At 44.3% G+C, this 15,407-nt stretch overlaps 1 protein-coding gene across 2 annotated transcripts in view; it reads left to right on the forward strand.

The window, feature by feature from the left end:
• The window catches only part of LOC144685545 (uncharacterized), a 67,072-nt gene that overhangs the window by 22,687 nt on the left and 28,978 nt on the right, over positions 1-15,407 (forward strand). For both annotated transcript variants that reach the window (XM_078550167.1, XM_078550168.1), the window contains 5 exons: positions 203-308; positions 9,116-9,201; positions 11,536-11,600; positions 12,968-13,147; positions 15,020-15,144. In XM_078550167.1, coding sequence (XP_078406293.1) covers positions 203-308; positions 9,116-9,201; positions 11,536-11,600; positions 12,968-13,147; positions 15,020-15,144 — 562 coding nt within the window. The remainder of the gene's footprint in view (positions 1-202; positions 309-9,115; positions 9,202-11,535; positions 11,601-12,967; positions 13,148-15,019; positions 15,145-15,407) is intronic.

The following is a 15,407-nucleotide window of genomic DNA, read 5'->3' on the forward strand; positions in this document are numbered from 1 at the left end:
CTAATTGCTGCAGTCTGAAACCATTTTACTCTAGTTACATGAATGTGATCTGGCAACTTTCTTAACCCAGTCCGTTAGTAACAAAAGTAGATGAGCCACAGAGATTAGTATGGTTGGCAGCTTTGAGATAAAATTAAAACATTGAGAGGGTAAACAAGTTTCAATTGTGAAATCTTAAGTGGAATTAATTGTTTTTCATCAGATAACAAGCTTGCCGACACTCAAAAGGCAGCTGATTTTATATCTCTGAAAACTGAAGACTCTTCACAAACTGACGAACCGGAAGTAAAAAGGAGAAGACTTGGGAGGTATTGTCTCTGCTTTTCCCACCTATCCCTGAGGCAATGACCTAATGCTGGAGCATCATGTCAAAGACATCACCTGTTACCCAGTGCTTTGTTGAAATGTTCACTCTACACATATAAGCCCAGGCAGTGGGCATCATAGGAACAGGAATCAGCTATTTAGCCCCTTGAGCTTGTTCTGTCATTCAGTGTGACCTGTGACCTAACTCCATTTACCCACCTTTACCCCCCTATCGCTTGGATTTCTATTAACCAAAAGTTTATCAGTGTAAGATTATAAATCAACAATTGATCCAGCATTAATTGCTGTATGCAGAAAAGAGTTCCAAATCTCTACCATCCCTTGCCTTTGGAACTATTTCCTAACTTCACTCCTGAAAGTCCTGGTTCTAATTTTTAGGCTATATTCCCTAGTCATAGATTCCCCAAACAGCATCAATAGTTTCTAACTACCTTATCAGTTTCTCTTAATACCTTGAAGATCTCATATCAGAAACTGCCCTTAATTTTTTTAATTCCAGTTCTAGTTCATAGCAAATCTAGTTTGTGTAATATCTTTTCATAATTTACCCCTTGGAGTCCAGGTATACTTCTAGCCCTGTACTCCCTCCAAGGCCAAATTATCCTTCCTAAGGCGTGATACCCATCAGCACACTTTTATATTCATCCACGGGATGTGGGCTTCACTGGCTGGGCCAGCATTTATTGCCCATCCCTAGTTCTCCTTCAGAAGGTGGTGGCATGCTGCCGCCTTGAACCGCTGCAGTCCATGTGGGTGTATCTACACCACAGTGCTTGTCAGGAAGGGAATTCCAAGATTTTGACCCAGCGACAGTGAAGAAACAGCGATATATTTCCAGGTCAGGATGGTGAGTGACTTGAGGGGAACTTCCAAGTGGTGGTGTTCCCATGTATCTGCTGCCCTTGCCCTTCTAGTTGGTAGTGGTCATGGGTTTGGAAGGTGCTGTCTAAGGAGACTTGGTGAATTCTTGGTGTATCTTGTAGATGGTACACACTGCTGCTACGTCGGTGGCGGAGGGAGTGAATGTTTGTAGATGGGGTGCCAATTAAGCAGGCTGCGTTGTCCTGGATGGTGTCAAGTTTCTTGAGTGTTGTGGGAGCTGCACTCATCCAGGCAAGTGGGAAGTATTCCATCACACTCGTGACTTGTGCCTTGTAGATGGACAGGCTGTGGGGAGTCAGGAGGTGAGTTGCTCTTTGCAGGATTCCTAGCCTCTGACCTGCTCTTGTAGCCACAGTATTTAAGTGGCTAGTCCAGTTTAGTTTCTGGTCACTGGTAACCCCCAGGATGTTGATAGTGGGGGATTCAGTGATGGTAATGGCATTGAATGTCAACGAGAGATGGCTGGATTCTCTCTTGTATGAGATGGTGATTGCCTGACACTTGTGTGGTGCGAATGTTACTTGCCACTTGTCAGCCCACGCCTGGACGTTGTCCAGGTTTTGCTGCATTTGGACGTGGACTGCTTCAATATCTGAAGAGTCGCAAATGGTGCTCAACATTGCGCAATCATCAGCGAACATCTCCACTTCTGACCTTATGATGGAAGGAAGATCATTGATGAAGCAGCTGAAGATGGTTGAGCCTAGGACACTACCCTGAGGAACTCCTGCAGTGATGTGCTGGAGCTGAGGTGTCTGACCTCCAACAACCACAATCATCTTCCTTTGTGCTAGGCATGACTCCAACTAGTGGAGAGTTTTCCCCCGATTCCCATTGACTCCAGTTTTGCTAGGGCTGCTTGATGCCACACTCGGTCAAATGCGTCCTTGATGTCAAGGGCAGTTACTCACCTTGCCTTACCTCAGGAGTTCAGCTCTTTTGTCCATGTTTGAACCAAGACTGTAATGAGGCCAGGGGCTGCATGGCCCTGGCAGAACCGAAACCAGGCGTCAGCAGCTTATTGCTAAGCAAGTACCGCTTGTAACACTGCTGATGACCCCTTCCATTGCTTTACTGATGATCGAGAGTAGACTAATGGGACGGTAATTGACTGGGTTGGATTTGTCCTGCTCTTTGTGAGTACAGGACATCATACCTGGGCAATTTTCCAATTGCCGGGTATATGCCAGTGTTGTAACTGTACTGGACAGCTTGGCTAGGGGCACGGCAAGTTCTGGAGCACGTCTTCAATACTAATGCCCGAATATTGTCTGGGCCCATAGCTTGTGCACTATCCAGTGCCTTCAGCCGTTTTTTGACATCACATGGAGTGAATCGAATTGGCTGAAGACTGGCATCTGTGATGCTGGGGAGGAGGCCAAGATGGATCGTCCACTCAGCACTTAAGGCTGAAGATTGTAGCAAATGCTTCAGCCTTAACTTTTGCACTGATCTGCTGCCCCCAACCCCCCCCCAAACATTGAGGATGGGCTATATTTGTGGAGTCTCCTCCTCCACCAGTGAGTTGTTTAATTGTCCACCACCATTCACAACTGGATGTGGCAGGACTGCAGAGCTTAAATCTGATCCATTAGTTGTGGGATTGCTTAGTTTTGTCAATCACTTGCTGCTTATGCTGTTTGGCAAGCAAGTAGTCCTGTGTTATAGCTTCATCAGGTTGACACCTCATTTTTTCGGTATGCCTGGTGCTGCTTCTGGCATGTCCCCCTGCACTCTTCATTGTTGTCGATCCCCTAGCTTGACGGTAATGGTAGAGTGGGGGATATGCCGTACCATGAGGTTACAGATTGCATTCGAGTACAACTCTGCTACTGCTAGTGGCCCACAGTGCCTCATGGATGCCCGGTCTTGAGTTGCTAGATCTGTTCAAAATCTCTTCCATTTAGCCCGGTGGTAGTGCCACACAACACAATGGAGGGTATCCTCAATGTGAAGGTGGGACTTTGCCTCCACAACGAGTGTGCAGTGATCACTCCTACTGATACTGTCGTGGGCAAATGCATCTGCGGCAGACAGGTTGGTGAGGATGAGTTTAGGTAGGTTTCTCCTTTTGTTGCTCCCTCACCACCTGCCGCTGACCCAGTCTGGCAGCTATGTCCTTTAGGACTCGGCCAGCTTGGTCAGTGGTGGTGCTACCGAGTCACCCTTGGTGATGGACATTGAAATCACCCACCCAGAGTACATTCTGCGCCCTTGCCACCTTAAGTGCTTCCTCCAAGTGGCGTTCAACATGGAGGAGCACTGATGAAGGAGCGGACTTTGCAGGGTCGACAGGGCTGAGTTTGCGGTGTCTTGGCCAGTGTCGGGTGGTCTGTCCGGTTTCATTCCTTTTTTGAGACTTTGTAGCAGTTTTGATAGAACTAAATGGCTTGCTAGGCCATTTCAGAGGGTATTTAAGAGTCAACCACATTGCTGTGGGTCTGGAGTCATGGAGGCCAGATCAAGTAGGATGGCAGATTTCCTTCCCTAAAGGGTTCACATTAGTAAACCAGATGTGTTTTTACAACAGTCAACAATGGTTTCATGGTCATCATTAGACTTTTAATTCCACATTTTTATTGAGAGCAGGCCAAGGCCCTCCAGGTCTCGGCCCTCCAGTGGACGCCCGCCAAGGTCATCACAGGCAGGGCATAGCAGTCACCAGGCTGCCTCCACCTCTGCCGTGGGTGGCTGGGGAGCATCAAAGCGCAGCAACAGAGTTAGGAAAATTGAGATGTAGTTGCATAGCCTGGGCACGGGTGTTAATCACTTGTACATACTGTTCATTATTGTCAAAAAACTCCTAAGAATGTCTCCCTGCCTATGGCGCTTTTTTCTGATGAGCACTGTTCATGTCACTCTGATGTGAAACCTTTCTGCACAAGATAAAGGCAGGTGTCTCAGTCTAGGGCCTCTTCCCTGTGCTTTGTGCAGCTTTCAGACAAAGTGATGGTCCAGCCTCTCTCAGCTTGGACGCATTACTGATGCCTGCACCTCGACGGTGCTTGTCATTGCTGCCAGAATGTTGTGGGCAGGCGTCACAGAATACCATCATTCTCTCTGTGTGCTCTCAGCACCTTTAAGGTGGGGCTGATCCCCATCTCAGCATCTGTGACCAATGACACTGTGCTCCTGAAGGGGTCAGGTGCTGAAAGTGGAAAAAGGATCAGATGCTTTTAAAGTTTCATGGCGACATCTCTATGATATGACTCAGATCACATAGCGCAGGCAAGCTGCCCTTGACCAGACAGGAATCAAACATTCACAGAGGCTATGTGAAGATTTATGGAGTGTCCTCACTGCATGTCATCACCATCCTCCTGCAATTGAGCAACTATTAGGGCCTCCACTGCGTCTCCATGACAGGAGCATTCGCACAGAGGGTAATCGTGCTGTCATAAGCCAGACTTAAGTTAAACGTTCACAGATGCAATGTGAGGATCTATGGCGTCTCCTCACTCCATGTCGTCGTCGTCATCCTCCACAAATCTAGCAGCTATGAGGGTCTCCTGAGTGCACCTGCCTCGCCTGGCCAGTGCGAGGGCCTCATCCCATCATCATCGCCTTCGAGGACCTCCTCACAGTCATCCCTGTCGGTGGCATCCTCATCAGAGGAGACCTCCAGCTCCTCCTCAGCCAGCTCCTCTCCCTGTTGCAGTGCCAGGTTGTAAAGGGCACTGTAGGCAACAACGATGCATGACACCCTCTGTGGACTATATTGCAGGGCTCCACCAGACCAGTCCGCACCGGAACCTCATCTTCAGCATTCTGATGATCTGCTGCACCAAGTTGCAGCATGAGCCTCGTTGTACCTTCACTCGGCTGCAGTCTGTGGCTGCTGCATAGGCGTCATCAGCCACATCCTCTGTGGGTAGCCCTTATCCCCGAGGAACCATCCCTTCAGCTTCTGTGGACCTAGAAGACTTAAGGGATCTGTGACCGACACAGAATGTAGGAGTTGTGCACACTCCCTGCAAAGCTGTGTGCAGATCTGCAGGATGCATTTGTGGTGGTCGCACACTAGCTGCGCATTCAGTGAATGGAATGCCTTGGGGTTCACATAGTTGATCACATGCTGTGACAGAGATCTGAGCGCCACATGAGTGCAGTCGATGATACCCTACACCTGTGGGAAACCAAAGATCTGGGCAAATCCAATCGCTTTTGCATTTTGGCTGTCCTGGTCCCAGGTGAAATGCGCAAAGTTGTGTGCCCTTGCGAAGATGGCATCCGTGACCTCATGGATACGTTTGTGGGTGGAAGCTTGTGATATCCCACAGAGGTCACCTGTGGAGCCCTGAAAGGAGCCACTGACGTAGAAATTGAGTGTCATGGTCACTTTCACAGCCACTGGCAGTGGATGTCCTCCATGTCCCCGCGGTGCCAAATCCTGCAGTAGCTGGCAGATGTGACCGACCAGTTCCCCAGACATGTACAGTTTTCAGTGACACTGGTTCTTGGTCATCTGCAGGAAGGAAAGGCGACAGCTCGCTGTGTCTCTTCGGTGGCGTGTGCGGGAGCCCCGGCCGCCCCTTCTTCGAGGGGGTGTTATTCCTCCCTTTGCACAGCCAGGCACCTCAGTCGCTGCCTTCTCTGCCGTCTTCGCTCTCTAAGTCATGAGGCATTCAGCTGGGTCACCATGCTCCGTGATCTTGCTGTTGTACTTCTGCGGGATGAAAGAGAGAGAGAGACGTGTGGGTTATGGGTGTACTAAGAACCTGTCTTGGTTAAGTCTGAAGGCCCCTTAATGCACCCAGGAGAGTGCTGGCCACCACTTGGTTGGCCAGAGATTAGTGCGCTGCATGGCTGCCTGAAATTGCCACCCACCTCTGCCCCACTCCACCCGACCAATTGGTGGCAGCTCTGCCTATTGGACTGCATGCTGTGTTCTCAGCTCAGGCACAGACGTTCTCCTAACCCACGCTGCAAGGCTGCACTGTTAGCTGGATGGGGGAGACTGGTCCAAACTGGAATGATGACATTGCAAGGTGCCATGAGCACCTCCACCAGTGACTGCTCCATGGCCAGCTTTAGTGAGGAGATTGTACAACGTGCCCAGTCGTCCAACTGTTCTGCAGTCCACTAAAATGCTCATTTCTTTGCAGTTTGTGCCTGAGGGGTGAAAAGCCCTGGAGCACTTGGTGGCACTTTGATGCCTCTGCATCATTTGAGTGGGCAGAGAAGCTAGAGGCCTGACTCCAATCATATCAAATAACTATGCCTGAACTGCCTCAGCTGCAAAAGATGATCACTTTATACAAGGTTTCCCTAATGCATGGCCGCTTTCCTTGCCCACCCCAGCCCACACCGTGCTTGTGTGCTACCTTCAACCACAGGGCAGCCCTTGCCCCCACCCAACGCAACTCAACTTTGAAGTCCAGCAGGCGACCCGGGAGAGCGCTCTGCAACATTACTGTGTACTCGCCTGTGAGTTCACCTCAAAGCGTAGCCCGCAAGTGCACACATTGCATATGCTATTGTGAAACATGTCAGTGGATGATCCGATGGGGGGGGGGCGAGTCCGAGGGGCTGGGCTTATAATGATATACAGATGTATTATAATAAGGTTCCCGATGTCTGATGGCAGGAAACACGGACTGCCATTGGCGGGCACAGTAGATGATCACAAACGATGTCATGAAACCGATTTTTGGCTGTTTCGCCATATTGTTCACTCACGCCACCGAACACGTCTGACACCAGCTGGCACAGGCGATTCTGTTCTCAATCCTTGGGAAAGGGGTGAATTTAAGCTTTACTCCAGAGAATTGTTTGTATTTCACTGAGCTGTGATTTTTCTTTTCCAAAAAACAAAAACGAGAAAGTGACATTTATCTCATCAATCCGGCCTTAATACAAAACTATTTCCTCGGAATAATTTTGTTCCAATCTATTGTACCACTCAGATTCAAGACCTGTCAAGCAGATTATCTGCTCTTTAGAAGTTTTCCCCAGAACCTTGCAATCATCTGGGAGTGAGTCTCCTTGGGGAAAATGATTTGAAATAATTACTATTTGCTTCAGCTGCTAAATGTAAGCATTAGCATATTGGAAACAAGGAGCTAAATGTGTGACCCTGTGAAACAAGACTGCAGGCCTCTGATAATGCTTTGTTTACTAATAGTTCAATTCATGAGTTTCTAGAATTCTAAGGCTTAAAAAGACATCTTTGTGCTTCACAGTTTAAGCTTTGTAGTAGTGAGCATGTTCTCAGGATTTGTAATCCAAGCAGAATAAAATAATTAAGATGCATACTTTTTTTAAAAAATGGATGTTATCACCAGACCTGTTTTTAATTTATTTATAAATGTTATAAATTATATTTTAAATGCTACTCAAGTGGAATGTTTGTTGAAACAAAAATAATCATATTATTGTTTCTAGTCATCTTTCATTATATTTGAAAAAAGCTACTGCATATGCTTGCAGATAATACACCCACACCCCCAACGCCCCAGAACATGTCATCCAACCAGTGGAACCACAACTTGTATTAAATGGCACCTTTAAAGTAGTAAAACATTGCAAGGCATTTCAAGGAGCATAATTACACAAAAATTGTCACAAACATTAGGACAGGAAAGGTGTAGGTTTAAACACTATCCTAAATGAGAAGAAAGAAATAGAGAAACAGAAGTTTGGGGAGGGAATTTGAGAGCTTAGGGCCTTGACAGCTGATGGCATGGTGGGGTGAAGGGAGTGCCTTTTTGTCTACCATTGCTGCCCACTTCAGAACATTGATGTTTAAATGGCTTTTACTAATTTGAAATCTCCTTTCCCTTTGTCTACCAAGTTGGGTAGTCTCTGGTTTTAAAGCAGCAGAGCAGACACTGGGGCTGGAGTCCAGAGGGAAGTTTGTTAATTATTGTATCACAGAAGTAATGGAGCAGAGCAGCATCTGAGAGATATTTACTACTATGAAGAAAAGGAAGAAGAAAGGCTTGCATTTATATAACACTTTTCATAACCACTGGATGCTCAAACCACTTTACAGCTAATTAAGTACTTATGAAGTGGAGTCAATGTTGTAAAATAGGAAACATGGCAGCCAATTTGTGGCAGCAATGTGACCAGATAATCTGTTTCTGTGATATTTGTTGATGGATAAAGATTGGCCAGGGCACCAGGGATAACTCCCCTGCTCCTCTTCAAAATAAGGATCTTTTACAATCATCCACCTGAGAAGACAGATGATGCCTTGGTTTGAATTCTCATCCAAAAGGCTGCACTTCAAACATTGCAACACTCCCTCAGTGCTGCACTGGACATGATTTTTGTGCTCAAGTCCAGGAGTGGAAAATGAACCCAGAACCCAGAGACAAGAGTGCTGCCAACTGAGCCACAACATACAGTGGTTTGCTGATACAATTTGGTCTGTCATTAATGTAATTGCTTCTGGGAGGAAAAAGTGAGGGAGCATGTGACTTTTTCTGTCTATTATTTTCTTTACCCCCCTCACCCTTTTTTTTTGCCCCAAACAGGGATAAATATTTGAAGCTTTATGCAGTAACATGTTATTGGAGTGTTCTATTTGAATCTTGTAAAACTGTATTTTCCACTGCCACCTTTAAAAAAAGTACACATCGACTCTTTGCATCTGATTTGTGTTGGGTCACATTATGGAATGGGTTTGTAATTATGTGGCCTCCTTTGCTATGAGCATACGAATTAGGAGCAGGAGTAGGCCACTTGGCCCCACTGAGCCTGCTTCGCCATTCAATAAGATCATGGCTGATCTGAATGTAACCTCACCCCCACATTCCTGCCTACCCCTGATAACCTTTCACCCCCTTGTTAGTTAGTGTTATATGGAAACAAAATATGGGGAGTTACCATTTTAGCCTATTGCTATCTATAATACACTATTGGGTTAAGTTTAAAATAAGTTAATTTCTTCTGCCAACAGTGAAAATGATGATCTCATGACACAGTCTGGTGCTGGGGACCCGACCGGATCCAAGAGCCAACTGGGAGGAGAAGACATGGGAAAAGGTACTGCAGAGATCTGGAGTAGATGTGAGGAGGAAGATTCATATTAATTGCCAGAGGCCAATTGGCCAACACATCATCTACATTTGACTACCAAATGTAACATTCAGTGTTGTATTGCAGATACAGTGGTTCAGATGATGCCCCCCCCCCCCCCCAAAACACCACTGCCCCTAATTTCAAAATGAATAATGCAGGTGCACAAAGCAATGCTATTATTCCTCACCTGAAGAGTGGGTTTTGTTAGCATCTGCAAGATGGTCAGTGCCATGGCTCAGATGCGGTAGAAATGCTGAGACTGGAAATGGAGCCTGCCCATCGAGGCTGGCTGAGCAACCACTTGGAAAATTCCAAACCTGCTATTGAGCAAATGAATGCCTGGCCAGTTAGAGAATCTGTTGCGTTTGGTGACAATGGTTGAGGGAGAATTTTGGGCCAGGTTGCTGGGAGAATTCCCTGTTCTTCTTTGAATAGCACTAGGAAACCCAAAACACCCAATAAGAGCTGAGTATAATGCCTTAACTGAAGGCATTCAGTTGCAGTGAAATATTGGTCTAGATTATACACACAGGTTTCCAATCACATAGCAAAGCTCACAAAGAAGCATTCAAATGGTCAGTAGAAGAGCTACAGCTGACTATTAGAGTATCAATAGAATTATATTATTCAATATACTGCCTTTGGATTTGCCAATAATACTTGAGATACAGTAACATCATGGTAATGTAGAGAGCTGTGGAGCAGATACAGCAGCATTGGTGTTTAATTTCCTGCAATGGTTTTCTTTAATAGTTAATTAGATGGGCTAAACAATGCAGCCCAGATACAGCAAGCACTTTGAATGGCAAATGGCATGTTGGGTTTTATTGCAAGGGGATTGGAGTGCAAGAATAAAGAAGTATTTCTACAGTTGTACAGGACTTTGGTGAGACCACACCTGGTATGCTGTGTGCAGTTTTGGTCTCCATAACTAAGGAAGGGTATGCTTGCCTTGAAGGCAGTATAGTGAAGGTTTACTAGATTGGTTCCTGGAATGAGAGGGTTATCCTAAGATGAGAGGCTGAGTAAATTGGGCCTGTACTCTCTGGATCTAGAAGATTGAGAGGCTGTTTTCTCTGTCAGGGGCATCTTGAACACGGGCACAGTTTCAGATGAGGAGGAATATTTTTACTAAGAGTGTTGTGAGACTTTGAAATTGTCTACCCCTGAGGATTGTGGATGCTCCATTGTTGAATATATTTAAGGCTGGGATAGACAGATTTTTAATCTCAAGGAATCGAAGGATATGGGGAGCGGGTTGGGAAAGTGGAGTTGAAACAGAAGATCAACCATGATTCCATTGAATGGTGGTGCAGACTCAAGGGGCCATGTGGTCTATTTCTATTTTTTTAATGTTCTTGTTGTCTTACATTTAAGAGGTGGGGGTAGAGAGAGACAGCTCTTATCTATGGAGCATCTCCAAGGGCTTCCAGTGAATTACTTTCAAAGATCAGTCACTTATGTGAACAAATGTAAGAGCTAGCCTGCACACAAGATCACAGAAGCAGCAAATGAGATGAATGACCAGTTAATGTGTTGGATACTATGTTTATCTAAGATTGTATGGTTCTAAATATTGGATTTTAATCTGGCACGCTTTATTTTATCATTTTTGTTATGTTAGTAATTCACTTACCGGACTTGCTGCTTTTTGTAGCACAGCCTGGTTTTAGCTCTCTGTGACAGTGAATCCTAGAGTTACCGTAATGGAAAAAAATCAGGATATTGTTGAAATCACCCCAGGCAATTCATCATTCCTGGTTTAGAGATACCTTAAGTTTGTTTTCAGTGCTCTTGTCTTGATGGGTGGCTGCTGTTCTCTGCATTGCCTGTTTCACTTAAAAGAACACAGGGTTTGCAAATCTTTCCTAACAGTTTCAGAACTTGTTTCATAATTAGAAATAGACATTTTTATTGGAAAGTTTTGTCATGTTATGACCAGTCCTAGACCAATCTGGTAATGGCTGGTGCATTCAAATAAGACAAGCAGTCATAGAACCCCAAGATGAAAGCAAAATACTGCAAATGCTAGAAATCTGAAATGAAAACAAAAAATGTTGGAAAAGCTCAGCAAGTCTGGCAGCATTGGTGGAGAGGGAAACTGGGTTGACGTTTCGAGTCCGTATGACACTTCAGAGCTCTGAAGAAGAATCATACGGACTCAAAACGTTAACCCTGTTTCTCTCTCCACAGGTGCTGCCAGACCTGCTGAGTTTTTCCAGCATGTTCTGTTTTTTAAATCATAGAACCCTGTCGCTTGGAAGACAGGTTCATTTTTTTAAAATTACCTATTCACAGAAACCAGCGAATGTGAAGAGAGTGGAGCTCAGCAGAATTTGGAGCACAATGCAGCTAACACGGAGGTAAGAATAAATGCATTTCTCCCTTCAGCCCTTAACCTAATGCCTGAATGAAGTGCAACAGGCCATAATGTTTTACTGGAAGCCAAAGCTGCCCATGAAGGTGTGCACCTTTAATTGTTCTGTGTTAGAAACGACCTTGGCTGATCCTGCTCAATAAAGAATGACCAAGACCTAACTTGACTAACTCCCCATGGAGCCTGGTTAGAAGACCATGAATTCAAGTGCAAAGGTTGCTGGTCATGTCTGGTATCATTCCTGAGTTTGTTCTTTTTGTTTTTGCAGACTGCAATGAAATGTTATATGGAAAATGCAGCCTTTTCTATTGAGCAAACAAAGCCAACAACTAAGGCTATACATCGTGCAGGAAACCACTTGATTTAAGAGGTAGTAGTGATGACAAGCTTGGATTTCAAAAGCCTGTAGATTGTAAAAAGAAGGGAAGGCTGAGAGTGGTAATGATTTCCAGCTTTGAGGTCCTTAGAAGAAATGATACTTGGGGAAAACAAAGCCAAAAGACAAACATCACCACTATTACCTACTGAAAAAGCATTGATGGAAGTTGTTGCAAAATCTTCATCCAAGCAGATCCCACCCTGGTGCTATAAAGAGGGCACAGAGCAGGATCAGCAGCAAGGAAAATGTTCCTGGGACTTTCACTCAGTAATGTAATTTACTAGTGAATCTTCCTTGTGTTGCTTGTAGAAAACTGACACTGGAATTAAACATGGATCACCAAGGTAATGACACCCATGAGCATTGGGTGTCATTGATTCTGCGCATGTGCAAAACTTGGAAATATCACAAAAGGTTTCCTTTGTGAATTATTTTGGCTTCTCTGTGTTTTTGTATATTTTGGTCAGCTGGCGCAGGAAACTACATGGCTCCTGAAAGAAATGGTAATTTGCTTTGTGCTACTTGCTGGTTGGTGAGTGGTAGCTTTGGGGTCGTGGGACTTCACTGCTTGTTTTTCTGATGGTTGTTTATTTGGTTTTTTTTTGTTACTTTTGATTTGTTCATATTTAATTAGTTGTGTACTCAGTAACTTAACATCTAAGTGACTATTTGAGCTCAGCATGTGGCCCTGTGCACTTTGGAGGTGTGACACCTTGGAGACCATACCCTTCAGGTGTGAAGGACCTGAGGCTACAGGCAGGTGCTGAGTGCTTAATTATACTGATGTATATGGAGCTATCATCATTCATGATCAGACAAAATGAGCAATATGCTCTTTTAAGCTCATCCCCTCCCTTCTCTTCGCTGCAATAATTCTCTTTCTCCCCACCCCAACACAAATGGTGGCAATTCCTCTCTGAATGAATGGTTTGCTTGATGTTCCGAGAAAGTGAGTGAAAATATATATCTTACAGATGCTGAGCACCGTGAGTACACTGAAAGTGACAATCCAACAGAGCAATGAGAGTCGGGCAATCAGTACGTCGGCACCAGACTCTGGGGCCAAGGGCAGTGAGGATTCTACTGAGGAGATGGATTCCATGCCTACCAAGTTCATCTGTTACATCTGCAATGCTAACTGCTGCAATCAAAAGGTAAAGAGAGCATTGATGCCGCATTAACTGAGTGAATATAGGTGAAGGGAGTCTATGATCTGTGGCCCAGTGCACGCCTTAAGATAGCTATATAACTGGCTACAATAGACAGACAGATTTACTGTAATTTTGATGCAATTGACCAATGAAACATTTTTGTCTGTGGAATATTGAGTTAACAAAAGGAGAAAAACCCTTTCCAGTTTTCATAAAAGAGGAATTTCCTGGATGTAGTAAATGATTTTAATAATCAATGTTTGTAATGGGAGCAGAGTTCTTTCAAATAGGAATCCTTCAAATAAGAGAGTTCCTGTATTCTGGATAAATGGCCAGTAGAATTGAGAATATGTGGTTCTGGTACGAATACAATCACATCTGATGCAGGACTATGTTTCTAAGGGCAAGAGCGTCAATATTGAGTCAAAAGGTGTAAGTGTAGATTGAGTGTCTGATCTGGACAAGTGGAAAACCATTAAATAGAACAGAATATAAAACTGATTACAACACGAAAGGAACTATTTAGCTATCGCTCCTGTGCTGGTTTTTAGAAGGTGCTATCCACTTAATTGTATTCACATTGCCTTTTTACTGTGCCCTTTAAATTTTCATTTCATTTTCAAATGTTCATTTCCCTTTTACAAGTTATGCTTCCACGGCTGTTTCTTATAGACTGTTCCATGGCTATGTTTCTTCAAAAAAAACTTTCCTTTCGTTTGTTAGATCATCTGAATATATGCCCTCTTTTTACCAATTCACTATTGGAAATAATCTTCCTAAAACCTTGCATTCCTCATATTCCACTACACCCTCTCTATAACCTCTTCATGCCCTTGGCATCTTTTCGAATATAAGGGAACTTAAAACTGGGCAAATTTAGGAGTTTCAATATCCTGCTGTAAGGTGCATTTCCTGGAAATGTTTAAAATAATGAGGACCTGTGTTGTAACTAGGAATAGATTATGTCTGGAAAATGGACAGGGCTGTGTAGTTGGTCACGCTCGCAATACTATGCAGCAGTAATGGCTGCACCAACCTGAATAAGGTCAAGGTGAAGAGCTGAACATGTTTGCGTTAATACTGCCAGTCAGCCACCGAGTTTCACTCGGTTTTTGATAGTCTGGGGAGTGAGCTGAACAGAAAAGGTGAGATACTGACACTTCTTGAGAGGCAGCTTATAGACTGTGAGCACTGATCTGGCAGCACATTCTGAGCTCATGTTTGTTTATTCTGAAAGGCATCTGTTCAGGGTCGCCTGACGTGATGTGATAATGGGTCAGCAACACACACATTAAAGTAGCCAGGTTGCATAATGGGTCAGCAACACACACATTAAAGTAGCCAGGTTGCCTGCTCAATAGAGATACGTGGAGAACAGAATTGTAATATTGGCGCATTAGCTGAGAGCAGAATCATTTCATGCGGAAGGAGGCAGGGCGAGTTGCTGTAAACAGACGGCACTTTGAATTCTTTTAGTCAGTCTTATTGGGTAATTCCGAGCATGCCTATGGTTTATGGGATAAACATGTACAGCCCAACAGTAGAATTGTTCCATGCATTATATTGCACAGCACCATGACAGCTGTAAAGTGGACTAGAAATGTAACATTCAGCAAGGATTCCATACATTCTGTGGAATTATCTGTCTGCAAAGACATCTGCCTCGTTCTGAGCAATTGATTAAGATGCTGGTTCTCACAATATACTCTACTCATCAAAATAATGAGTATAAATTTTGTTTGAAGAAAGCCTATAATCATTTTTTAAAAGTCCAATATAACCAGAGATTGAATTCTTGCATCTGAGTTTGACTGAAATGTTGTTGGTGTCTAAGTTTCTCTTTCGTAATTCTATATTTTTTCATTTTGTTTAAAGAACTTTCAAAAACACATGAATGGGACTCGTCATCACCAGCGACTTCTGGAGATTCAACAAATGAGTAATGCTTGTCTGGCCACAATGATTCCTAAATCAGATGCAATGGGAAGAGGCAGGGAGAGGTGCGTGCATATATCAGAGCTTGTATGTTCAGAGCACTTTAAAATGCATGGATTTAAAACCCCCCACTAGTTTGTGGTTCATAAGCATAGGATTAAATAGAATTTATAGCACAAAAACAGGTCATTCGACCCAAATGGTCATTGCTGATTTCATGCTCCATATAAGCTTCCTCACATCTTTCATCATTGAACTCTGTCAGTTACTCCTTTTCCTTTCTCCTTATGGGGTTTATCTAGATTTCCCTTGAGTGCATCTATGCTAT

This window comes from Cetorhinus maximus, chromosome 10, assembly GCF_964194155.1.
Source record: "Cetorhinus maximus chromosome 10, sCetMax3.hap1.1, whole genome shotgun sequence".
Classification (NCBI taxonomy): Eukaryota; Metazoa; Chordata; class Chondrichthyes; order Lamniformes; family Cetorhinidae; genus Cetorhinus; species Cetorhinus maximus.